This window comes from Podarcis pityusensis, assembly GCF_964106645.2.
Source record: "Podarcis pityusensis genome assembly, chromosome: 2".
Lineage (NCBI taxonomy): Eukaryota > Metazoa > Chordata > Lepidosauria > Squamata > Lacertidae > Podarcis > Podarcis pityusensis.
Genome location: NC_138029.1, coordinates 45,546,127 through 45,572,818, shown reverse-complemented (window position 1 = coordinate 45,572,818; position 26,692 = coordinate 45,546,127). Strand labels below are relative to the sequence as shown.

Below are 26,692 nucleotides of genomic sequence, written 5' to 3'. Positions count from 1 at the left end.
CAACAAAAAACAACCTCTTAATCCTTTTGTGGATTACTCTCTTTTTTAAAATAATGCATTTCCTTCTTCCCCTTTAATTTTTTTCTTTCCTCCTTTCCTTCTTTTTTTTGGCAAGGAAATTTGCTCCATCTCCAGCAGCAACCACTGCTCCTTTTGATGTTGTGGTACGCCGTGCGCATGCGCTCCACATTAGAATTACTGCACTGGCTAGAATAAGTTGGATCTCTTCTTCTCTTCCACTGAAGCCCTAAATCATATCAAAAGCTAAAGGGATGCTGAGAGTCCGGGAAAAGGGTTGCTTTGGAATTTGGTCGTTGCCCTTAATCATAACAGTGGTGTGTGCACAGAGGTAAGTGGCCAAAGGGTCTCTCTTTTTCGCCTTCACTTTGAATTGTACTGTATAACTGGGAGGTGCAGAATGCATCTTGCGAGATAGAGACAGGGAAAACCGCTCTCTCCTCATGTCTTTTTACCCCTTTCTTTAGTGCTAATGATCCCAGCAATATGTCCCTGGTAAAAGAGACCGTGGATAGACTGCTGAAAGGCTACGACATTCGGCTGAGGCCAGATTTCGGAGGTAATTCGATTGCTTTTGTAGAAAAGCCTGCTCCACGCTCAGGCTGTCCCTTCTCCGGAGTGTGTGTATGTGTGTGTGTGTGTGCGCGCACGCGTGTGTGTGTTTTCAACGTGGTGTGAGCGCTGCTCCTGCTCTGCATCTATGTTGCCATTTTCTGAAGCTCGACCCAAAGTTAAGCCAATTGTTCCCCAATTTCCCTTAGCTCAGAACGGCCGTGACACGATCCTTTAAATCTCCTCGTGTGTGTGTCTATATTTGTATGTTTTTGTATCTATACATACAGTACTTGGTCTCGTGTGCGTTGATTACCTATTAACGCGTAATTAAAGCTTGGCTAATTGGCTTTATGGAGATGCAAATCTCCTAAGTTTCCCCAGCAGCCGTGTCACCAAGCCTGGTGTGCTGTGCCTGTGGCCACAGTAAACATTTCTCCTTTTTTTGAGTACAGGATGTTCGGCTAAGCGAGATGAAAATGTCATTCTGCTCCCCGTGAGCTGTGCGTTGGGGAGCAGGTTTCCGCGTCGTTTGTGCTTGTGTATGCTAAACCGGGTCCTTGGACCCTCTCTGAACGTATGTGGCAGCCGCTAGTACAGACGGCACTCTACTTGTACTGGGCTCCGAGGAGCGTGCGGTTCCGAGAGCCCCGTAAAGTCCTCCTTGAATCCCGAGTCAGCGTCCCTCTCGCTCGGCTTCGCTTCCTTGCAAGGGCTCGGCTAACCGGACTGAGCCCGTGCAGCAAGCAGGAACAGAAGCCTCTGGGTTGAAACTCACACTGCAAGTCTAGTGGGGTGTATCTCCGGCCAGCCACTTAAAGACACTTTATTAACACACGTGTGTGTGTGTGTGTGTGTGTGTGTGTGTGTGTGTGTGTGTGTTATATAAAGCACCCGTTGCTGACGGCGATCCTGGAAACGCTGCAAGGCAAACTCGTGGCTAAAATGAAGCCCTGCTGCCCCACCCCTTCTTCAGTCCGAATAATGCTTGCATGAATGAGTTAAATTGTGAGAGATCACAGTGCAGACCATCTTGTGTTGCAGGTCCCCCTGTGGCTGTTGGCATGAACATAGACATTGCCAGCATAGACATGGTGTCAGAAGTCAATATGGTGAGTATTTCATTTATCTTTCAGTCCATCTCCCCCCAACCAGGTTTTACAAGGGTCTGTGGAATCAATAACTGTGAATGCAGTTTCTGACTTTATCGCTTTTATTTCTCATTTACCACCAATGTGCACCAGCGCTCGCCAGTTAATTAGGCCATCTCTCCACCCCCCACCCCCAATTGGGTGCCTGCGTCTTCTCTACATAGATGTCAGAAAGCAGTGTGAAATAATTTCTCAAGCTATTGATTTTGGGCTATTTTTATCTGAAACGTCTGAATAAGAAAATGCTAGTAACCTATGGTATTTTGGGGGAATCCATAGAATTACTAGAATGAGTTTTAGGAGGCCTCTTGTACAGCCACTGAAATAAAACATTGTCCTTCAGATTAACATCTGCAAGTTTATTCCAAAAAGCTTTTAAACACTACGACTTTTAGTGTGTAAAAAGCTGGTACGATTATTATTATTTTTGACAGTCTTAGTATATAGGAGAGACCATTTCAGACATATAGTTAAGTGCTACTGAGAGACTTAGAGGAACAATAGTGGCCTCCTTTTGCTTCATGCAGGAGCGCCCCCTGCTGACATCGATTTGCACAACAGTTCAGAATATTTTAACATTTTCATCATGTATTTGGGACAGTTTAATTGTTTCAGTTACTATTGGGAGGCATGGGGATTGAGATGAATGTTGTGCACCCAAACATAAAGTTGTAATTAGGTTGATGAATGCAGTTTTTAAATGTTGCATGAACGCTTCATATAAGTTTATTGCCAGTTCTAATGTGTAGAGCCATACTATTAAATGAAAGTACAGAGGGTGAAGAGATGGGTGTGTACATATGTTGGAATGGGACCTGGATCGCATAAAATGTGGTCACACTTTGTCTTGCATATCTTTGGCCTTCCATTTTTAAAAATGTTTGTAGAAGCCATGTAAACACACTGGAAAGTTTGTTAGGAAGACTGCCCTATTGTAGCATGCTACACTTGAGGCAAGTTTTTATTATTTTTATTTTATTAAAACAAAATTTCTTGCATAGTGATTGAGCTATCTGTCAGACTAGTTAATCTAGAGTTGCTAAAACACTTTTAAATATATATATTTATAAGATAGCCTCATCATATATCCATTACTCAGGCGGCAGACCACTAATGAAGGAAAGAAAGTAACAAGAAGCACTAGGGTTAACTTCTTTTGAACTTTTGGTTTTCATTTGCAGACTGTGTTGAACCTTAACATCCATTGTGTTTGTTAAAGGATCACAGTAGCTTAGCATTGTAAAATATGGAAGACTGTGCTTTAATGAGATAACCAGGCAAATTATAATGACATGAAATTGTGTCAGCTCAGTTTCATTAATGAGTGAGACCTAGAGTTCAATTAGAATATGTTCAATTTAAATTACAGATTCCCACCCCACCCCCCATGCACTGTGTTTAAATTTTTTAAAATGATTGCTTGGGATATTTGGCTCTATTGCACATTAGCATGACATGAGTTAACACTCGGTGACATTGTCAGGGTGTGACACTTTTCCTTCAGAAGTTATTAATGTGTCTTTGTGATAGGCATAATCTTCCAAACTTTGAAAGAACAATTCAATTTCTAATGTATCGAGAAATGGTTGTGTAAATATGAAATCTTTGCATGTTTCATGTTCAGAGACTTTGTTGTACTGTGTCGGAACCTGATCACCGAGGCCATGCTTAATTCCAATTCCTTCTTCCCGAAAGTGATCCTAAGGTATACTATGTCTAGTGAGAGACGCTGAACTTTGAATTTAGATCACTGTCACGTGAACATATTCCAGCATGCTCCTAGTGTTTTGTCTATATGTCTAGAAATGGCAGATTATATTTTTGAAATCGGCCCACTACTTAGTAAAACTAACCTGGGTAACACATACCGTGTTTTAATGCCTTTTTGGAAATATTAACATTAATTTTGTTCAAGAGTCTCATACTTTACAAAGCTGATCTGCAAGACTGGTGTTAAAATAAGAACCTGTTCTGCTCTGAAGGCTGGAACTATTCTGTTTTGTTAAGAAGATTATGCAGTCTGTTAAGTGTCCTCCAGAAGTTTGAATGGTGAAACTTTAGTATCAGAAAAGGTCTCTATACTGATGAAGAATGAACATAATGTGAAAAACAATATTCATAGTCCTACTTAGATAGTACTCTTTTAAAAAAAACCACCTGTTTGGAAAAAATGAATTTGGCCTCATAAGGCTTCTTTTAATCAGATGAAAGATAAAAAATTGTCAGTAAACTCATTTCATGAGATGGTGGGTATGTGCCTGTGCCAAGGACAACACAGAGTTTCTTCACTTTCCTGCAATGTGATCTGATTTATTTTAAAAAATAGAGGTTGCAATCCTACACTTGCCTGAGAATAAGTCCCATTGAACTCATTGGAGCTTAATTCTGCATAGACCTGCATAGCTTGTTCTCTGACATTTTGTCATAGAAGGCCTTACTGTTTCTGTGTGGTTTTTAGTCGCCATGCTATCACTTACTTTGGCAGTGCATAAATTGATATTGTCATTATAGGTTGCTGCAGACCGAATAATCTTAACCCCTTCCTGTGATTGCAGAAAAAGGAGCATGCTGTGGGTTTACAGAAAAACCTCTTTTCTCAGCTCAATTTCCTGCCTCTTTAGTCTGTACCATAGTTAAGGACTACGTCAGAGCCACATTAACCATGGTTTAGACCAGTGTTTCCCAAACTTGGGTCTCCAGCTGTAGTTGGACTACAACTCACATCATCCCTAGCTAGTTGTCAGGGATGATTGGAATTGTAGTCCAAAAACAGCTGGGGCCCAAGTTTGGGAAACACTAGTTTGGAATAACTGGTGTTTGTCTCGAACCAGAATTTGAAGCTACTTTCAAATCCTAGTTGTCAGTCCTCAGTTAATATTAACCCTAATTGCAACTGGTGCCAACTAACAATTACTTAAATTTGGTAAAAAGAATTTGAGCAGAAGAGTGGAAGGGCTGCAGGGAAGAGAAGCATGTGGTACCATGGACAGCTCCTGGTCATTCACTATTGTTAAGCCTACAATCCAATGCAATACTTTGGAATAAGCCCATTGAAATTAATGGGACATGCTTCTGAGTAGATATGAGTAGCCTTGTGCTGTACAAGATTGAGTGTGTGTCCTTTTTATACTGGGCTTGTCTGGTCAAAAGCATGAGTGACAGTTTCAAAGGTGTTTTGCTTCAGTTAGAGCTTCACTTACATTTCATTGAAACTAGTGGTCTCTCACCGCCCCCCAAAGTCTAAAGTAAAATATTCAAAATGTTGTACAAGTTACTGTCTAGCACAGCTAAACCTTGGCATGTGTGACAAAACAGAAGATTTACAGCGTGATCCTTAGCATGTGAACTCAAAAGTGAGCTCCACTTTTTCCTAGCAAGTGTTTTATGTTTGCAGCCTTACACACACACACACTTGCCTGCAGTAGGCCTCATTGGATGCAGTGAGATTCACTCCCGAGTGATTCATAGAATTGGGTTGTTGGCTACAAGTATCCAATTGTCAATAGTAACACCAATATTATTAAACGTTAGAAAATTTTAGCCCAGGTTTTTTGAACATAGTTGTCACGTAGTATCTTCTAATTGTTCATCTAACGTTTGGTCTAACACATTGTTGGCCTTTAATTTGTCAATAAATGCTGATGCAGAACCATATCTTGAGAAGATATGAGGATCATGACACACACACACACACACACACACACACTCCTCTGCCCTCCCTCCAGTCCTGGATATATTGGTAAAGAATGTACAAGAACAATTGTTGATGCAGAAGTGAAGAGAGTGGAGATCCGTCCAAAACAGCATATATGTATGGCAGTATACAATCTGAGTGACATGTGAAAGTGGCATATGAGAGCAAGCACACATTTCCATTAAACAGGCTTGTTGACAAGGAGTGTTTTTTTTGTTTGTTTTTAAAAAGAACTTAATTAATTTGTCAGGGTGTTGCCAGTTTATTTTTGTTCAGCAATAAAAATGTGCTTTTTTTTTACTCTGGCACTGACAATCTAGTTGCCTTTCCTCACATGTGTTTCTGTTGGTGATAAATCACATTTTCCCAACACTCAAATGGCAGTATTTCATTGCTGGAAAAATGTGATTTCCTCTGCAGATTGGGACATATTCCAATAATTTTTGTAGTTTGAAGTTATGAATTTCTGCAAGCCATTTTGTGACCTTATTTACAGCTTTATTACTTCAAAGGCTTAGTATCCCTTCTATATCAAGCAAGTGTGTTAAAAACAGGAATGATAAAACAAATGCTGAACACCAGGAAGAACACCCCTTTCTCCACCACCTTATTTTGAAACATGTCCCTCCCCATTTTTAAATATAGTTCATTGCGGACAGTGTGCTCCAACTGTACCACACATGCACATCACTGTTCCCACCCCACCCCATTTTTTTTAAGCCTCTCTCCCTTGTGAGCTAACAGCGTACACAAGAAGGTTCAAATATGTCTTGTGCAATCCTGACAACGAAAAAGTGATTTTTGGCAGCAGTTACACCACTGAGAATACTTTTGAATAGTTGACTTTGTACCTAGTTGTCAATAATTTATGTCTATCATTCTATCTTGAATGGCACTAGCTCTCTTGAGATTGAAAATATTAATGTTACTATTTTATAACAAATAATATAGCCTAGCTCAGAAATTTTGTTCAGCCAAGTGCATTATCCTAGAAATGTATGTTAGGATAGATAATGTTTGCTGTTAACTATGCAGGTGGGCATCATTTATCCATAGTGCATTTCACAGCTGCGACTAAGTGAAGAGGGCTCTTGTAATATTTTGGAACTTTTTATCATCTAAGTAACTTCAGCAGGAAACAAAATTCAGAGATGAACCTGCATGCTTGAATTCAAACAATGGATTCCCATGGAATTTCTGAGCGCCCCTTCCCCACTGGATTCTGGAGCAGAAAGAACTGGGTTTCCAAATCCAGCAGGAAGTTGTGATTGGTTTGCTGGTTGCTTTTGAAGAATCTTCTGGGCTTCCACATGAACAGATTTCACTGATTGCTAAATTTAGAGACCATTGCAATGGTTTCTATCTGCAAAGTACAAATCATCATTTTCTTCTGAGGAGTCATATGAAGGGAGCTGGAGGGGAGGACTAGAATAAACAGCATGCAGGTTAAAGCCTTTGCAGAGGCCAGAAAAGCTCCAGTGTACATATAAGATAGTCAAAGTTGAACTGATGTGTATGTATGTTTAAACTACACAAGTATTTAAGATACCCAAATATAGGGAATCCATCCTCCCTCCAAAGTTCACCTGAGCTTGTAATTCACTTGCCTCAGCACCTACTGCCCCCGGTGTAGTGTTCACCTGGTTTGCCTCTTCCCATGCATTCCCAAGCTTAGGTTGCAATAGTGGGGAAGAAGACTGTTGACACCAGTTGACACTCTGAAGGCCTCCAAACATGCTTGGTGCTTCTATATGCTGTGTGTCTGTACTTTCTAAATCCATTTGGCTCAATTCATTCAACCAGGAGGAGTTCAAATGACATACCCCAGTAGTCTTGGTGGCATGTTCAGACGCCTCAATTGTGTTGTTTGCCAGGAAAACTGGAAACAGTTTCCCTAGCAAACCTAGCTTAGCAGTCAAAGAGTCAGAAGAAAGGTCCTCTTGTAGTTCATGGATAGGCTAAGTTTCAGGAAGCAAAGACTAGGGATAAATGGACAGTTCTCTGAAGTGGAGCAAAGATCACTATTGGGACTTGTGCTTCTCAACCTGAAGTGAGTGGTGAGGTGGCCAAGTTTGCAGATGATACTAAATTGTTCAGGATCATTAAAAAGAGATTGTGAAGAGCTCTGAAAGGACCTCTCCAAACCTGCGTGAGTGGGTGATAAAATGCAATTCAATGTGAACAAGTGTAAAATGGTAAGCAGAGATTTGGAGAAAAGAGTGGAATGAATGATTAAGTTGGCAGGGTGGTTCCCTGGGCACTTGACTTATGAGATTTCAGAAACCTCTCAGATAAAGTCTTTTCGCCCATTTACCGTATTTTTTGCTCCATAAGACTCACTTTTTCCCTCCTAAAAAGTAAGGGGAAATGTGTGTGCGTCTTATGGAGCGAATGTAGGCTGCGCAGCTATCCCAGAAGCCAGAACAGCAAGAGGGATTGCTGCTTTCACTGCACAGTGATCCCTCTTGCTGTTCTGGCTTCTGAGATTCAGAATATTTTTTTTCTTGTTTTCCTCCTCCAAAAACTAGGTGCGTCTTATGGTCTGGTGCGTCTTATAGAGCGAAAAATACGGTAATTCTCTGAGAGAGTATAAAAAGATCAGATTCATTCTGAATTTGGGGTCTGTGTCACCCACTACAGATTGAACCATTGTAAGAAAATGAGCCCCAGTGATTCCAGAAAGAAGTGGGAAAGAAGACTGCCATAATGGGAATTGTCTGTTGTTAGCCAGGACTATACCATTTGCCTATCAGGACTGACCCACATCCTAACTTTAATAAGGGTACCTAAGCAATTAATAACATTACAAACTCTTCTGTAGCAATTTAGAGGCTATCAAGTTTCTTTTAAATGAGCTCTCAAGCTATTTGTTGCTGCTACAAAGTTAACATGCCTATTCTGGAAATTAAATTTGCTGCTGAAACAATTAAACTTATACATAGATGTTGATGCTCCTATTGTAATAGTTATACTGTGGGTAGACAAAAAAATATTTAAACATTTTGCCCTCTCTAAGATATTTGCATTAACATTTAGCCATTGGAAAAACAACACAGGAAACAAGCAATATAACCACAAGGACTTTGGTAATAAGTACCGTAGTGTGGACACTGCACTGGCATTAATAGCTTTTATTATAGTATTAATTATATGGGCATCGTACTGGTCTTTAAGGCTGAAGCATCTGATAAGTTTCCTGTGGTTTATGTATGCCATTATGCTGTTTCTGGTTATATGAGTAATGCAGAACAAACTGGAACAATACAGTGAGTGAATCCTTACATTTAACAAAGCCAGAGTAAATTATTAAAAATTACAATTGGTTTGAAATTGGCTCTCACTAGGAGGTTGGTGCCTGCCACCTACAAACTCCTCTCTCCCAGCTGTTCCCTGTGTGCTGTGATGTCACAGAATGTTGGAATATTCAGAAATACTTTAACTGGTGAGTGGAATTTCCACTAAGAGAAATACTGAAAAATAATCCAGTTTCTGTGAGCCAGATCATATCCTGTAGAAGCATAAGTGTTGTTTTTTTTAAAGTCTTCAGTGTGTATGTGTGTGTTATGGGTTTGACTTTTTTATACCTTTTAACACTCAGAGCAGGCAAGCCTGCCCAATGAGAGTTGGCTCTCATGGCTGAAGGGCATTTTAGAAAGACAGATGTGTTCTGGGAGTCAGGCTTATTTATGTGAATAATTTCTATCTGACATTTCTTCTGAAGAGGTCAAAGTGACTAACAACAAAACAAAAATCCAGAGACCAATTGCTTAATATAGCAGTCCACAGCCCAAATGCTTCCTAAAAGAGAAGGTTTTTTCCAACTTGCAAAAGGCTCATAAGGAGATGGTGTGATGGGTTTCCTTTGGAAGGGGAGTCTCCAGAGCTTAGGCACAGCTCCCTGGTATCAACCAAGCCCTATCTGTTTGAGAAGAGTTAACTTTTAAATTTAAGCAGGAGCTTTGAAGAGACTGTTGGACAATGATATTTCTTCTTAATAATCTGAGACACGAACGAGTCTTTTGCTGATGCACCATCCCCATTGCATGAGCTGTGCTTAAACCAGGAAATCTCTAAGGAGGAATCATTTTCTGTTTCATCTTTATTGGGAAATCACGGTTCCAAACTTTGGAAAAAGTTGAAGTTGGTTTAGGATTCTGGATTGTTTGGAAGTTGTCAACATAATCTCTCAGCTGAGATGAAACTTGGTATTTAGGCATGTGCTGAAGGAAGAAGCAAAGGGATGCAGAAGCAAAAGGCTCTTTCATATTTTGGCTTAGTTTGAACTGGGCCATATTTAAATGTGAAACAATGATCAGCACTTCCTAAGCTAGAAAATGCATACTAGAAAGCAGATGGGAGAAGGAGAAAATGGTTAGGAAATAAGTCATACAGAGATCAATTGATGGAGAAGCTTAAAATACTTTAAAAAAAGATCTTGAAGACTTGGAATATGTGTAATTATAGCTTTTGTTGCCACTGGAGCAAGTAGAAAGCATTTCTTACATTTCAGCTGTGTTTTTTGGTCATATAAAATTGTATGAGTTTCTATCAGCCGGATGTTTGCTCTGCCAGACTCTTTTCATAATAAGAATCTGAGCTTGAAGTGCTGAGTGCTTTGAAAAAGCTGTCCACTTCAGTTGAAAGAGACAAACTAGGCATTAAGCTTGTTTGAAAACCTAGTATCAATTTTGGGGTCTGAGAAATTTTGAAAACTCTGGCTCTTAAGCTTTATTGCCTATTAAATGTTTTATGGGAGCTTGAAAGTATGAATTATTTATTTGAGACATAGGTCCGTTCTAACCTACTTCTGTAAAACTTTGCATTTTTGCTTGTATAAAGTATTTCATGCTGTTTACTTTAGCATTAAAATATACTAAACTATTGACAGTATTATTACTGCTGTACCTCTTTCCCCGCTTTCTAAGCAGCACTTGAAGTGGTGTGCAATATGCTAAAAACAATACAAAATGCCACAATAAAAATTAAATTACATCTTTGAAAAAAGCCTGGAAAACTCAGTCCTAAGAGCATCATACAGTAGAAATACCAGCAACCTGGGAGACAGTGAGATAGCAGTTCTCCCTAGGGTTAACACAGTTGCAACCACCTCTTCCATGATCTTCCAGATATGCTCTCTGCTGCCCAGGATGTTGCAGAAACTAAGACGGAGGAGGGAGATGGGAAAGGAAAAACCTTCCTTCTCTCACCACGTGCCACTACTGCTTCTGCAACCACTGGATAGGTCAATAAAAAGAAGAGAGGGATTTGTTGGTTTGTTTGTTTTTTGGGTACATTGGTAAAAACAAGTGGGTGTTTTCCCGAACCCTTGGAAAATAATCTGAGTTTTTCCAGTGCAGTGCCCCCACAACACCTCCCCACCAATAACTCTGGATTATTTCTGAATGAATCCAAGGAGCATTTGGGACAGCATGCCCATCTGTAGTGCATGACCCAAGAGAAGGCAGGACACTTTGCAGTCACAATACAAGTTGGGACATGGAACGGTGCCTTCTTCCTGGTAGTGTAACATTTAAGCGAACTCAGTATTTGAGTGGGGATGAACTTAAAAGGTGTAATGATAATGTGTCAGGTTTATTATCCAGTGTGAATAGTGCTATTTACAATATGCAGTTACTTCCACCCCTTTTTATTTAAGTACGTAGGGGTAGCTGGGATAAATGATTGTGGGCAATAGCGTGAAGGGAGGAGAGGTTTGATTCCCCCCCCCCCCCCGCTTTAGCACTAGAGCAAACTTCTTTTTAATTGTGTAACGATGATTCCTTTTGCATCCTTCATTTTTATCGAGCAGCTATAATAGCTTTAGGGCTAGTGGCACTATAACATCAAGAGTAAGTTTCTCCCACTGCTCCACAGAAATAGTGGTAGGTAGTCGCAGTCTGTTTCATGTAATGTAACATCCAAAATTTCCATACTATCTAAGTGAAAGAAAGTGTATGTGGCTGAAATTAAATGTATTTGTAGTTGCACATAGTACTTCTTGCTATATTTTCTTCAATTTTTCTTATTTTCTTTAACATTTAGGGTTGCTTAGGGTGTCCATGCTGAATTTTAATGTATTTTATTTTAATCAGCGTGTTGTCTAGAGATTTTTTTTAATGAGTTGACTAATAAATATAATAAATAAGCATGATGTCCAGTCTCCAGAGCTGAACACAGTAAGCAAATTAATAATTATTATTTTTTAGGGGGGAAACTGTTTTTCATCAAATCAGAAGTGAGTATGTGTTAGATAAGGTACTCATAATCATAAGAGCACTGAAGTGCAGGATTTCATTTTGATTAACTTTTTAATTGGGTTGACTTTTTGAGAACAGAATGATGCATCAACACTCAGTGCATCACTTGACATTTTGGTGATGAGGCATCTATTCTGTATGTACAATGACTGAATAACTATCTCTTAGCTGTATTGCTTTCATTTTTTAAAAAAAGAAAAGAAACCAGAAATTATCTGAAAAAAGCACAGGGTAACATTTCTGTAATGATAACAGAAACGTGCATGTATCTTTTTAAAAAAATAATAATTAAAGAATAGTCATTATGAACTGAAATCTTTGATATTTTGAGGGTTTTTTGTTGCTTAAAGCTACGTGAGGGCAAACAACTCCATCCCCTTGTGTTTAAATGCGGCTGATTGGTTGTCATTTTCCAGAAGTTCTTTAAGTACAGCAGAATAGATTTTTGATTTCTCACTTAAAATATAATCAGCCTCATCACAATAATACACATTTTCTCTACAAATCTTCCAGCTTCTAGAAGCATGAAAGAACAATGTGACGATGGCTGCAATCCTAAACATGCTTACAAGATTGTAAGCCCTATGCTTAGGATTTGAAGGGATGTAGTTCAGTGGTAGAGAACTTGCTTTGCAAGCAGAAGGTCCCAGATTCAGTCCCCAGGATCTCTAGTTAGAGCTAGTGTCCCTTATTTGAAAACTTGGGATTTCAGCTAGCAGTTAGTGTGGACAATATTGAGCTGGGTGGACTCAATATAAGGCAGCTATAACCAAAGTTGGTTCTTGAGTTTACTGTTCATGGTTCTTCTGGAGAGAGACAAACCACAAGCTTAGATCTGGGTAGTGTAGCAAGAAGAAGGGTGGGGAAGGAGGAAAGCATGCTTGTTTGTTCAATCTTAGCCATGGAATGGTTCAGCATTACAGTGGAACCTCAGGTTAAGTACTTAATTCGTTCCGCAGGTCTGTTCTTAACCTGAAACTGTTCTTAACCTAAAGCGCCACTTTAGCTAATGGGGCCTCCTGCTGCCGCCGTGCCGCCGGAGCCCGATTTCTGTTCTTATCCTGAAGCAAAGTTCTTAACCTGAAACACTATTTCTGGGTTAGCAGAGTGTGTAACCTGAAGCGTATGTAACCTGAAGCGTATGTAACCTGAGGTACCACTGTATGTACAAACTCAGTCATTGTTTGAACTGGAGGAATGTGGAGAATCAAACTGTTGATGACACTTTGCTTTTCCAAGGAAACAACATTAGGTTTCCCTGCTGTATACATTTAAGCATACACTTTTTTAAAAAAGTGTGTTTAGGTCTCGGAGCAAGTGTGTTAGCATCCTAGGGTAACTAGCTCAGATCAGTAGGGAGAAACTGACCCTGTCTTGATCTTTATCCTGTTTTCTGCATTAAGGTTCATTCTGTATGCTTTAAGGAATAAACAGGGAAGCATGATAAGGTTCTCTTATTTTCTGGTGATTTTTCTCTGTTAAATATTAAAAAAAAAAGTATGAAAGGGCAAAGCAGATTCTATGTGTTCACATTAGTTTCTTGGAATGCTGCAAGGTCATTGCTGTCTCCCCACCACCAACACCATCACCACCCCCGCTGTGTCTCTAAGTCAGTTTCTCCTGCAACTGTTCATATCGGGGGGAAAGCACACCAAGAACTCAGGCCAATGTAAGTTTCAGTAGTGGGAGTGGTCCCTACTCGCAAATCAATAGTCAATAGTAACAAAAACTAATCCATTCAAAAGTATGTATTCTGACAAGGATTACAAACTCAAATAGAGATTACAAACTCTAACAGAGATTACAGACTCAAACTCATAAAAATATGTATAACACAATAATTCATTACAGAATTAGAAATAAGAGTTTATGAGTCAAGATAAATTCATGTTAGTCCAGATTCGTCGTGGAGGTCTTAGTTTCAATCACTGAGCAGAAGTCAGAAGTCTGTTATGGATTAGAAACCAGGACAGGGCCCTGTTTCGATGTATTCACCTTCATCAGCTAATTTTTAAAGGGTCGTGTAAGTTTGAAGACTTTCAGATAAATATATCCTGTTATTTTCTACATTTCTCAAGACCTCTACGACGAATCTGGACATATTTTTTTTGCTTTTTTCTTGGTATATTTGTGATTTTTTCTTGGTATATTTAATAACTGTTCATATCAGGGCAGGGATGATTTCTCCCCATGATTTCATTCCCTAAACCAGTGACACTTTCATCTGTGCACATTCTGTCATCCGTGCATTCACAAAACCATCCTGATCATCATAATACATATTTTCACACTACAATGGAATGGCGGCTTCCATTTTTTAATCAGGTGGAAGCTGGTTTGAGAGAAAGTGCATCAAATAGCAGTATTCCTCTAAAAGCCACAGGATGCAGATTGATGTGAACCTAGTTTAAGACAAACAACAACAGGAGCACACTGGAGTCACAGTAAATAGAAATATGAATAACCCTTCACTCTCTAGCGAAGATAAAACACTGCCTAGTCACAGAACCATAGTTTGGTGATACAGAACTCACAGACTTGTTCCTGTGCACTTCTCCCCCCCTTTAGTTTTAACTGTGGCAAACATTTATCTCATCACTGATATTCTTACTAAAAATTGCCCAAATCTCCGATCATGGTTTCAAATTAGTTTATGTTCACTGTAGTTTGGTTTTTCTTTTTCTTTGTTAAAGCACTGCAAATATAGCACTATCATTATTTCCAGGGCTGAAAAGGAAAAGGGGATATCTGTATGAGTGGGCGGTAAATGCATTTTAATGCAAGAGTTGGGCAAGATTTCAAACTGTGACTTGGGACTATTGGGAAAGAAGGAATTGACAACAGCAACCAGAATAGAATCTGACTTTTGACTATATGTGCAACGCACAACTTTGTTATTACCAACACACTCTTTTGACAAAATAAATAAATCATGGAGGCACAAGCAGTCATGATGTGCTCTTTGTCAGAGGTATGACAAGTGCCAACAACTGCTGGACAGATCACCGATTAATACGTTCCACGATGGCTATCAATATTATACCTCAGTGCAGGCTTCAAGGAAGGAAACCAAGGTGCAAAATGAACACTCAAGCCCTTCAATCCTATTAAGCAGGATTGCTTCCAAATGACTCTTAAAGACCATCTGCTTTCGGAGTTCCCTGATAACACTGAAAAACACTGGACCAAGCTAAAAACATCCATTATTACAGCCTGTGAACAAACTATTGGATACCAAACCAATAAACACCAGGACTTGGTTTGATGAGTATGACAGTGAGATTGAACGCATTCTTGACAAGAAAAGGAAGGCTTTTCAGATCTGGTAAAGAGATAGAAACTATGCCATTATGAAAAAACCTATGCCAACACTAAGGTTGAGGTTCAAAGAAGAACCAGAGAACTAAAGAACAGCTGGTGGATAAAAAAAAAAAGCTCAAGAGATCCATCACATAGCCGACACTCACGATGCACAGAGTTTCTTTAAAGCCACAAAATAATAAATATTTATTGGGCCAATAAATCATGGCATATGCCCCCTATGCACAACGGACAGTACCACACTTCTAAAAGATAAAGAAGCTATTGCACTGCGTTGGAAAGAACATTATCAGCATCCCCTTAACCGCAGCTCCCCCATAGCTGCTGAGGTTCTCTGGGAGAGTTGTGTGCGGCTATTAACCAAATGAAAAACAACAAAGTCAGTGGACCTGATGGGAGACCTGCCAAAGTCTTCAAAGTGGGCGGAATTGAACTTACACAACAACTTCACGAAAAAATCTGGGAGAGAGAGGAGATCCCAGCAGACTTTAAGGATGTCAAAATTATCAATCTCTTTTTTTAAAAAGATGATAGTTTCCGCAGTCTGTTCTATCGAGGTATCTCTTTATCTTTGTATTAGCTGTGGCTGGCCAAAATCTTACAGACTCACTGTTAAGACTGTGTTCATGGAAGACAATCTTACTCAGCTACGAGTGATCGCCAAAGAAAGGAGGAGGAAGAGGAGCGAACAACCATCACAGAATAAGGTTTAGGCAGTATCATATCTATACTTTTTTATGTTTGCTTTTGTTTATTATGTAACACGTTTTAAAAACAGTTTTAAAAGTATAGTGAAACCTTACAAAAGCATAGTTATAGGGTAGAACTCAATGTCACACTTTGTGTGAATTCAATGCGCTACTCTGGGGATTCCCCACCCCCGCACTCCCCACAAGCCAATTTTGGAGGGTGGACAGTTTAATCCAAAAGTATGCAAAGCCATATTTATACTGAAATTAGGCAGTTGCATTAGTTGTGCTTTGTAATATACAAGTTACAAAGTATATTTTCTAAAATGTTCTTGTTTTGCATCATTGGGGCAACAGAAGCCAGCCCTTTGGTGATAATATGTTTTGAGACACAAGGCAAGATAGTAAACTGTAACTTGCTAAGGGCTTGACAGCTCATGCTTATTACTCATGTATATGCTCAGCTTATGTAACTAGCTGCAAACAGGATTATCCCCATTTATAAGCAATATTTGTATGTGTTCAGAAAACCTGACGGTTATGTGCACCTTTGGGATAATTTAAAATTGCCATGCTCTGCCTTCAAATTTGTTTTTTTTAATTGCCATCTTCACTGCTAACCTGCTTATTGCCTATTTTAAAGGCAAGTTCACACACACAGAGAGAGATACACAAACCTCTCTTTATAAAATTGTTCTAAAATTGAACTTGGTGTCTTACTCAGTTCACTCTGAATTCTGACTAGTTGCCCAATGTAAGCTGTCACACTAAATGCTGAGACACAAACTCTGCCTGCATTTTGTTCATTTTTTGTCTCCAAACTTGATTGTGGGCACTGGGCAATACCAACTCATCAGTATCAGTGGTTTGCATAAGTTAGTGTTGAGTTCCAAGGAAAAGGAAAAAGTTTGCCACTGCTTCTGGTTGACGTTTTGTGGCGGCAGATTCCCATTTAAAGCTCTCTTGATTTGAGTGTGCCATTTTGTCTATGATATGAAGTTTTAAAATTCTGCTATGGCAAATTACATAAAAATGAAATATTAATTATGAATTAATACTCAGTTTGCATGAAGAAATATAGGCAAGTGCTGTGCTTTTCTTACTGATGGTATTCATTGTAATGATTTGGTCAACCTTTCTATCTCAGGGTAAATAAATAACACTATTGCTACTTTCACGGAAGAGCTCACTTTTAACATATTGATATTTAATTTGATAAAAATAAATTAAGTCTTCTACCATGGTTAAAGTGTTGGGAATGGGCTACAGCTAGGGGCACCATCTCCTGGGGGTTGAGCCATGTTTGACTCTGCCCCTGACTCCCCCGATGTCCTGATGTCAGGTGCATAAAGTCAACCCCCCACATTCTGCTTCAAAACCTGGTGCCTCTGACTACAGCAGTGGTTTCCAATCATTTTGGGCCTGGGGCACATTTGGAAATCTAAGAAGCACCACAAAATAACACACACAACACAGCAACCCAGGAAAAATACCTAACCTGTCTCAAAACAATTAACCTTTGCAAACAAGAAAGCAACAATAAAAGTCATTTTTAATGAAAATTAGGAGGGGCACTGCCCTTGCTTAGTATCAAAGTGTGCCACATTGGAAACCACAGGGCTACACTGCTACAGAATTACTGTATGTACTGAAACACAGATTCCTCCAAACTTCCATCTGCTAATCTTAACCATTGTCAAGTGTTGTGTCAGTACTGCTGTTCAGCACAGTTAATGCTAGCTTGGTTTCCATTTTAACAAGGATTTATGATCAACTACAAACCCTAGAATGCTGGAACTTGAGATTTATGGAGAGCTGTGCTACACAATTTGATGCCTTAAACTTTGTACAATTGCATCTAAGCCACTGTGTGAGTAACCAAATAATTAGTACATCATGACCCCCTATCCAGTTCAAGGCTGCTTTATATGCCACATATTAGAGGTTCATTGACTCTACAAATGATATTCCTAAAATGCTTTGGCTAATGCTGCACAATGATTTTTGCAAGCAGATCATCTGTTATAAATCATCTGATAATTTTCATTCTGATCCTCCTTTTGAAAAAGGAAAGTTCCAGCCACATGTAGTAACTTAATTCCTGTTCTGTGTCCTGGAAAGATTCTTTTAGCTGCTGTTATTCCAGGCATAAATAGGTTCTTTAACTGGCAGTATTGAGCTTGCTTCATTGAATCCACTGTGGTAACCAGAGAAACCAGAGTCAGACCCAAAATAAAGTAAATTGGAAATACTTATTTAAATCAAAGCAGATAAATGATTTTAAAAAAAAAAAAAACGAGCCAGGTTACCCAAAGGATTGCCTACCTCTTTACAGATCTGTAAGATCACTTAGAAAATCTGCAGAAATTTTACATGTGGCAACACACTCTACAGAATATCACAGGGTGTTTACCAGAAAATGGACATTTTCTGCAATTGCCCTTGCACTTTGGAATGCCATCCCCTTTGGCTTGGTTGCTGCTAATGGCATTTTTGGAGAGAAAGTACGAGACAGGTTAAAACATAACTCATGGCATGTGGGGTGTGCTGTAGGGTGTGCTGATGTTATGTGTGCACACACGGCTTGCTGATGTTGCATGGCCCCAGCCCCCTCAGTCATGGGGGCAAGGTGGTGCACTTGCCTACTTCCCATAAGCATTCATATTTCCTAGAAGTGATCCATGTTTTTCCCTATCTGATGCAACTTCTTCTTCCAGATCTGAGGTCCCTAATGCCTTCCTCTTTATCCTGGCTTCTTGTCAATACCACATTATCTAGAAGTGCGTACTCACCACCACCACAGAAGTTAAACATAATATCACCTTAAACAATTTTAAATGTTATAGAAACAGTAAATGGTTTTATTTATCATTGTTTATCCAGCAGTATTTGAAATATCACTTCCAAATCATTTTCTCGCCAACTCTCAGATTGTTGTTGTTGTGGTGGTGGTCATTTTAAAAAAGCACTGTTTAGGAAATTGCATCCAAAATGAGGTTGCTGACTTTTCTGCCAATCATCTAGTGAATTTTTTGAAATTAGTGCAGGTAGGGAATGAACATCATTAGACTGAGACTTGCATTAGTGCTTGTTGATTTCTGCTCAAAAATGAAGCTGTTGAGAGAAACCTTCCTTATGTAAATTCATTTTGAATTTAGTAAGATAAATGTAGATTAATTAACTAAAGTGGAGCTATTATGTATATGCTTATTTTCCAAAGTTTGGGGGCAAAACAATTCATTGCTGAGGAAAGCATACCTGTAAGATGCGAGAATTTTTCTAACCTCTACCATTTGCCCAGCCGTTCAACACAAAATCAACATGTGCATATTAAATACCTCTCTATGATTTTAATAGTGTTTTTATAATGCTTCTATGAAAGCATAATCAGTGGAATATTCAGTTCTGTGCTCTCACAAATGAATGTTGGAAGAATTATATATGTTGCTTACCTTGTCTATGCTGTTTACCTCTTCAGAAGAATGTGAATTGTGACAAATATATTCTCTAGGTTATTAACTGGCCTTGTCCTTTAAAAGCTAATTAAAACAACCTTGGAACAAATGACTGTTTGTGGAGAATCATGTTGTGCACTACCATGGCTTGCAAGCATTCCTTTATTTGTACTTGTGTTGTTTTTCAATCACTGCAGATGAATGAAGTGACCCAAGAACAAAAGAAATGAGCGAAGATGAATAAATCAAAACTAAAATTAGAACAAGCTAAAGGCATGCATGTTGCTCAGGGCATCATGCAGCTGACACATGATGTGATGACAGGCAGCAGATGAATTCCCATTCTGAGTCTCCAAATTTTGTTCACTACACAAAAGTCATAAAATTCTTCCCAGTTGGTGCACTGAGGAATTCTGAATAATATGACCAAAAGGCAGTATTCTCTCCCCCTCAACCCCCCATAACATAAAAGAGACCCCAGCATGGACGTTCTGACCTAAAATTTCATTGAATCCAATTGTATGTGTTTCAGACTGCCAGAACCAAGGTTTCCTTTCCCACTACAGGTATTAAGATTAGCACAGCAAATTTAGGAAGGTATTATTATTGACAATTATGCTGTTGTGAATGGTTGTGAATATGCTGTGCATATTGTATACATTTCAGTAGTCCAGAAAAACACTATTAGTCTTCAAAGTGCCACAGTATATTTTTTAAATATTTGTTGTAACATGCCAGAACAACCGCCCCTCTGGAATAATATGGAATGCTGACAGTCCCTTTGTTAATGAAAACCATTAAATAATAGCAAGGAGAACAATCTATATATGTGATATATTTTCTTGAATCCCACCACTCGTACAATGGCAGAAAGAAGGCAGCATTAGTAGCACACTGCGACATTTACTAGTTTGAACATCAGCTGCTGGGAAGAGTCAGGATTGTTGTTTGCCAACTGATGGTAAAAGTAAACCCGGTCTCTGCTTACAACCTCTTGATCAGCTAGTAGGGATGGAAGGGTGAAAGGAGGGCATCTGTAGATGAAAAGATTCAACGAGTCTCCAACAATTAAAGCAGCAGAATTGGTTTTGATCATCAGCTCCAGGGCCTCTTGTGGCACTGAAGGACAATTGTTGGCATGCTGGTCATAGCATCTGTTGCAGTTCACAGCTAGTGTGCCCCCTTTTCTTTTGCCTGAATTCACCGGTGTCCAGTTTATGCATAATCCAGTTGACACGACTTCTCTTATTAAGGATTCCAATGCTATATTGCATATGCTCTTCTAAGGAACTGGACTTGAGAGCACTCAAGACTGCATAGGAAAGAGGACCCAGAGGAAAGAGAGGTGGTAGTTGGAATTGCAGCAATTTATCTGAAGAGCTTAGCTTTGGAAGTATTTGGGACTCTCATCAGCAGTATAATTAAAAAGCAGTGAAGTTTAAAAGAACTTTAATCCAGCATGGAATTAGTAGGATACTGAAGCATTCCACAACTTTGCTTGTTTAATAATTAGAGCAGCTATAAAAAGAAATGCAGACTGGCTCAATAATGGATAATTTCATTTGGACTGCATGTGTGAGAAATGATTTCCTCCTTGATATTTAGAAGCATGGCGTTCTGTTTTATAACAAATACAACAGGAAATCTTTGGGATTTATTTCCACACTCCATTTCCTTAATACCTCAAATATCTTCAGAAAGGTGAAGGAAAAAGCAGGATCCATGAGTTGCAAAATATTCTGTGGGATGTTTTCCAAATAAAACAGTTGACAAGTGAACCAGAAGTTAAAGAAATGAACTAATCTGAATAAAACAAGACTAAAATGAGATGCAATTACATTCTGAAAACTTCCTGTAATAACATGCATAAATAATCTTGACAACTGCCTTTAACGGCTGGAAGCATCATTATTGTTGTTTTCCATTTAAGTGGCAATTCTGTATCAACTAATCTGGGAGTGAGCCTTATTGAACTCAGTGGGGTTTACTTCTGTGCAGACATACACAGAATGGCAGTATCAGTATTCTTTGACCTTTTGGCTAAACTTGTTATACTTGCTTGTTCTGGAATAACCAGTGTGTAATAAGCTGGGCATTACTGTGTCTTGATGTGCTTTGAATATTGTGATGCACTGTAGAAGAAGGCTTTTCTGGACCACTATTTTAAAAGGACCACTATTTTCTGTTGTGTCATGTCTCTTTCCATTATGGATAGTTGTAGTTTTTAAACTCATTGTGGATTGTGTAAAGAAACCAAATTTGCTCCTTCTGTCTACATTGCTACAGTCTGTAACAGTTGTTAGTGAAAAATCACATTGAAATGTAATCTTGTTTGTGGAGGGGTGCTCCATTTAGCATGAAAATATTAACCATTGCCAGGCTATAGAATCGGGATTTCTAAGCTTTGGTTCATGGATCACCAATGGTTGTGTCTGCGAACACCGTTTGTGGGGTCTGTGGCATGTCGATATTAAAAATTCATATTGATATCAAATTATATTTTTATTGCTTCTTTTCTTTTTTTGTCTAGTTTTTTATTGTACTATAGTTTAAATTTTATGGAAGACAGATTGTAATACAATATAAGAAATAAAAGAAGTAATAAAAGCACAGCTAAAATTCTTACAGCATCTAGCACAGGGCATTGCAATTGCTACAACAGGTTGAAAAATCATTAAATGGTCCACCAAGACCATTACCAATTTTCAAGTGTTCTGTGAGGGGGGAAATAGGGAACCACTTCTGTAGAATAAAGGTGTATATAGATGTTACCATGTTATGCACAATCGATGCAGAATACCTTTCTTAATGCAGATCAACTTTTCTCTGCAGCAGTACAACCTTCTATATACAACAAAATATCTGGCTGTTCCTCCTTATGCACTTAAACCTTATGCATAGTCCACCAGCACCTCCAGTTGTGAAGATTATGCATGTGCAATCAAATATTTATTAGATTGCTTCATATGAATGTTCTTAGGTGTATCTTTATCTAGCTGTCAACCTCCTTTTGCTAGAAACTTGGTGCCCGTTAGGATTTATTAATTAAGATTTTTTCTCTTTTTTCCCTTGTGGTGAGTTGATATTTCGGTTTATCATTTTCATTCAAACCACTGGTGTGTGCTTTTTTAAATAACGAAAAGGAAGTGATATACAAATTATGAATGAGTTTGTGAACAGATGTACAGTCTGCAAGAATTCAGAGAGAACTTAGAGAACTTCCCCACTGATTAGCAAGGCACTGCAGTGGTTTCCCAGCAAGAGGACCAGAAAGCTAAAATCAGACTGGTCTTAACTGGATAGAAATGCTTGCTAACGATGCATCTCAAATTGTTTTTAGATACATTACTGTACAAAAAATGTGAATTAATAAGGAAATTCGCAACAGTTTTCCAGACCGCATGCTTTTGAATATATTTCTGTTGCTGAGGAATTGGCTTTGTTGTGGCCAGCAAATATGCTAAGAGGTATTTAAACTGCAGGTGGTAAATTACAGTCATTTCCAGGTGACAGGCTTCACAGTCATGTACCCAATCATTTTTTCCCCTCACTGCATCCTTGTAAGAACTCAGTTTGTTTTAGTTCAAAGCTCATAAATTGTGTGCTAGCCCATTCCATTCCTGGGGGTTTTTTAGGTGTGGTGAACGCTGGGCAGCAGAGCCCCTGTTGTGCATGTCAGGGTCACATGGCAGGGAGAAAGGATTTATTTCCAGTCCTTGGCTGCATGGTCACAGATTATGGCTGTAAACATGACTCAGGAGATGGGGGGGGGGGGGGATAAGATTCTCCCCTTATTGGATAACTCCTGCTTGGACTACTTTGATTTGGTTGATCTTGTTAATTGGTTTGGGCAGTTCCTCTAATCTGTTATAACCTATTTTGAAACTTACGTTGTATCTTGAGTTTTTTATGGGTGTGATGGCAGTAGTTAATTACTTGCTCTCTATGGGGTAGCAATTCCCTCTAAAGGATAATTTTATCTGCTCACTTTTAATACTTTGCTGTTTTATGTCTGATGTATTTTATTCTGTTGTATATTCATTAGGGATTTATCACTGAAAGTGATCAATATTTTAAATAAAAAACAGAATGCAGATTTTACTAATTTATCATCCTTGTGAAAATCCTGAATCCTAGCAGGCATTATCTTTATGCCTTGTCATTAAGAAATTGAGTGATACCCAGTGGTAGTCATACTCAGAATAGGTTCATTGGTAGTAGGTCTAATCTTTGGTAAGTCTGTGATTAATCTTAAGCAAGCTTATATGTTAAAGAATTTCCAGGGCAAGTCAGCTAGCAGCACACACACACCCCTGTTAAATCATGTAATTTAAATAAATGTTACTTGTATGGCTTGGGGACAAAGCTTTCCAAATATGTGAAATGGTAATTTGGCTCATTTTCTTTTGTGCATCCACTTGCAGGGGATCCAAGATTTTGGATCCTGAAGCACTTGATTTGGACAGTTGGCTCCAAAAGAGAAAAGAAAGAAAAAAGGTTAATATTCTATGTATGTGAAAAAGCAATTAGCAATGCAAGTATAACAGCATCTTTACAAATCAGATGGATGATCCACCCACTCTGATAGCAACCTGCTTGGAAGGCTTGGAAGGGAATAACAGTACAGGTTACTAATAGAATGTGCTAGTCCATATTAGTTACTCATCAGCAGCTTCTTATTGTTCACTGCTTAAACTTGGTAAAAAGTTATATTTTACAAGCATCTTAGCTAATGAATGGCTATCTATATTTGATATTTTGTTTTTGTTTTTTTCCCTTGGAGTTCTTCTCTGTCCAAAAAACTTGCAGTATGTAATTATGATTGCACATCAGATAAAAATAGAAGATATCCAGTGTAAAATATAATATATTAAAATAAGCCTGGCAATTATATGACTTTTTAAACTCCTAGTAATACTTCAGCAGTGCTCTTGTGTTACACTGCTTCTTGGTGGTAGCAATTTTTTTCTTTTTCTTTTTGCAAATTTACCGAAGTGGGGGGGGGGGGGAGAGGAAATGAAAACAACAAAATGAAACCAAAACCAGCAGCTTTTATATTCACAGGACAATTAGCACAGCTTAGCACAGCAACTGGTTCCTTAAATTGGGCAACTGTAGATTGGGCTGAACTTGACCTGCCTGTTCATGCTTTCAGTGGCATCTCTGTGATAGGCGGTGCATCACTGCTTCCTCAGGTGGACAGGACAAGCAGGGCAACAGTGTTTCCTGGAAAGGCAGGTGTGGCTATGGTTGGTGGAATGAACCAGACTCAAGACTCTGACAACTCCAGAGATGGAGGTAGAGTCCTCATGCTGTAGGGACTGATGGGAAGATGGAACAGAGTGAGTAGAAACACTCACCCACAGCCAAGTCTCTCACCAGGCTCCTTGGGCCCTCCCAACCTGAGCCAAGACCTTCCCAGGCCACTGGATCCTGCTGCAGGGTCGTCCTATCTGTCCTGTCTTGGCCAGCCCCCTGACAAGCAACTTCAGACCAAAAGGGAGCTGTCCTTGGGCAAACCAACATCACATTACCACAAAAGAAACTTGTGATATAATGCATTAGTCTTTTGAAAAGACACTTGGGGAATATGTCAACAAATACAACAAATTATACATATTATTCATGGCAGTACGCTCATCTTAAGTGTGAAACCATTCTTCCCTTTTCCACATCTGGTCTTCATGCAGGCCAGATCATTGCTTGCTAGGAGACATCTTGCAACCATTCCAAAAAAATCATAATCAATATTCTACTGCATTGTAGTTTAGATGTATTGAAATGTATTGGATTGCAATTGTTAAAGTAAGTCTCAAACTACAAATTAAACAGAAGAATTGCATTAGCAATTGAGAATGATTTTCATTCTTTTCCTCCCACATGCACAGCTTCTCCTTTCCTTCTTTCACACTGGCATAATCAATAAAATTGGGAAGGGGGATGCTGTCTTATCACTGAGAAATGGATACAGTGTGAATAATTAGTTGTGGGAGACTCTCTATTTAGCCGTAAAAAGGCCCACAGCATTTCTGCACCAAATGTCAAGCACAGGCCAGTAGAACTGCCTGTGCACAAGGTAGAAATAGATTCAGAAAGACAGATGGCCTGTCAGGCCAAAGCTAGACCCATTAGGCCCAGAGGAGTGGTTGGAATCGACAAGGTTAGACCTCCAGGGTAACATCGACACCATTCTGAAAGGGTTGGTTTTAAAATTATTTTCTACATGTTTGATTCCTTAGTTCACTTCACAGAGCACCAGACGTTGCACTGCTAAATAAGGAGGGAAAGAGCAGGGTACTGTATTCATTTGTGATTCTGGAAGGGTTCGTTGCAAGGGAAAATGTGTTGCTACATTATGAGAAGCTTATAGCTATATCGTTTTTTTCCCAGGAAAAAGGCAAATGAACTGTGATTACTGCTTTTTTAGAATCAATGTGTACACAGGCAAAAAATGAATTACTGTAAATTAAGAACAGTACCTGGAATGTCACAGGAGACCACGAGAGCAGCTTAAGCAGGCAGGTTGTGACTGACTTGAGTTTCAGGACCTTGGAAAGTTCCATGCAAAGAACTTTCTCCAACAAGCTGTAGGGTTTAACTGAGATCTTCTGTTCATCTCGGCTCCCGTCCTAAAGAGTAGATGGATCTGCCTAGTTCCCTAGCTCCCTTGTGCATCATTTTTCATGCATGCATTTACTGAAAGAAATTTCCCTCATGTTCCTACCTGCATAGTGCATTGGAAAATAATTCTGAAAGGTCTGCCTGGTATATTTCTTAGTAATTAGTATTAAGCACTAATAATGAAGAATTCAATACATTTGCCCTTTTTGAATAAGGGTGATTTAGTTCCTTTTTTAAAAGCCTAAGTAACATTTCCTTTGTTTTGCCTTTACTGCTTTCTTTGTAGTGCCAGCAGTGGAATACTGCTCTTATTTAGGCATAATCAGACCATCATTTTGTAGAGCAGGCTAAGATTAGCAAGAAAATCTGTGTTCAACATTTTGGAATCTCTGCTAGTTGTGGGAGAAGGAATGGCTACTTCTATCTTTGTGGTGTGTGTGGGGGGGGGAGACTTTCCCAGACTTTATACAGGAAAATTTTACATATTCACCACTTGGAAAGCCATGAAAATTGCTTTTGAGCTCTGGTTAATGTAGTTGTTGTAGTTTAAAATCTTTGCAGATCAGGATTCAAGCAGCTTTAAGCACAACATGCCACATGAAGCCCACTTTTTAACAATATATACCTATCTTTTCTTTTCATATGATGTGCTCTTCATTTTGAAGTGAAATGCAGCTATTGTTGTTTGTTCTGTATTTTTACATTTTCTTTGTTTATGCTAACGCTTGACTGTAAACAAACTTGATCAACATTTTCCCTCTCTAATGTTCCCTTGCGTTTCTCTTCCCTCCCATCTTCTTTGCACACACACACACACACACACATATATACACCCTGAGCCAAATAAAATACAGTGGTGCTGCAGTATGTCTTAGGTCAGGGCAACAACCCATTTGAGGACATTGATCCACCAGATGAATACCAATACTGTACA

The 26,692-nt window shown here is 39.0% G+C and overlaps 1 protein-coding gene across 7 annotated transcripts in view; it reads left to right on the top strand.

Moving 5' to 3' along the window:
- Positions 1-26,692, top strand: part of GABRB2 (gamma-aminobutyric acid type A receptor subunit beta2) — a 103,675-nt gene that overhangs the window by 1,377 nt on the left and 75,606 nt on the right. For 5 of the 7 annotated variants that reach the window (XM_080995262.1, XM_080995258.1, XM_080995263.1 and 2 more), the window contains exons 2-4: positions 116-349; positions 486-577; positions 1,615-1,682. In XM_080995262.1, the coding sequence (XP_080851388.1) occupies positions 273-349; positions 486-577; positions 1,615-1,682 (237 nt within the window). In that variant the 5' untranslated portion in view covers positions 116-272. The remainder of the gene's footprint in view (positions 1-115; positions 350-485; positions 578-1,614; positions 1,683-26,692) is intronic. The other 2 variants (XM_080995260.1, XM_080995261.1) reach the window with 2 other exon arrangements.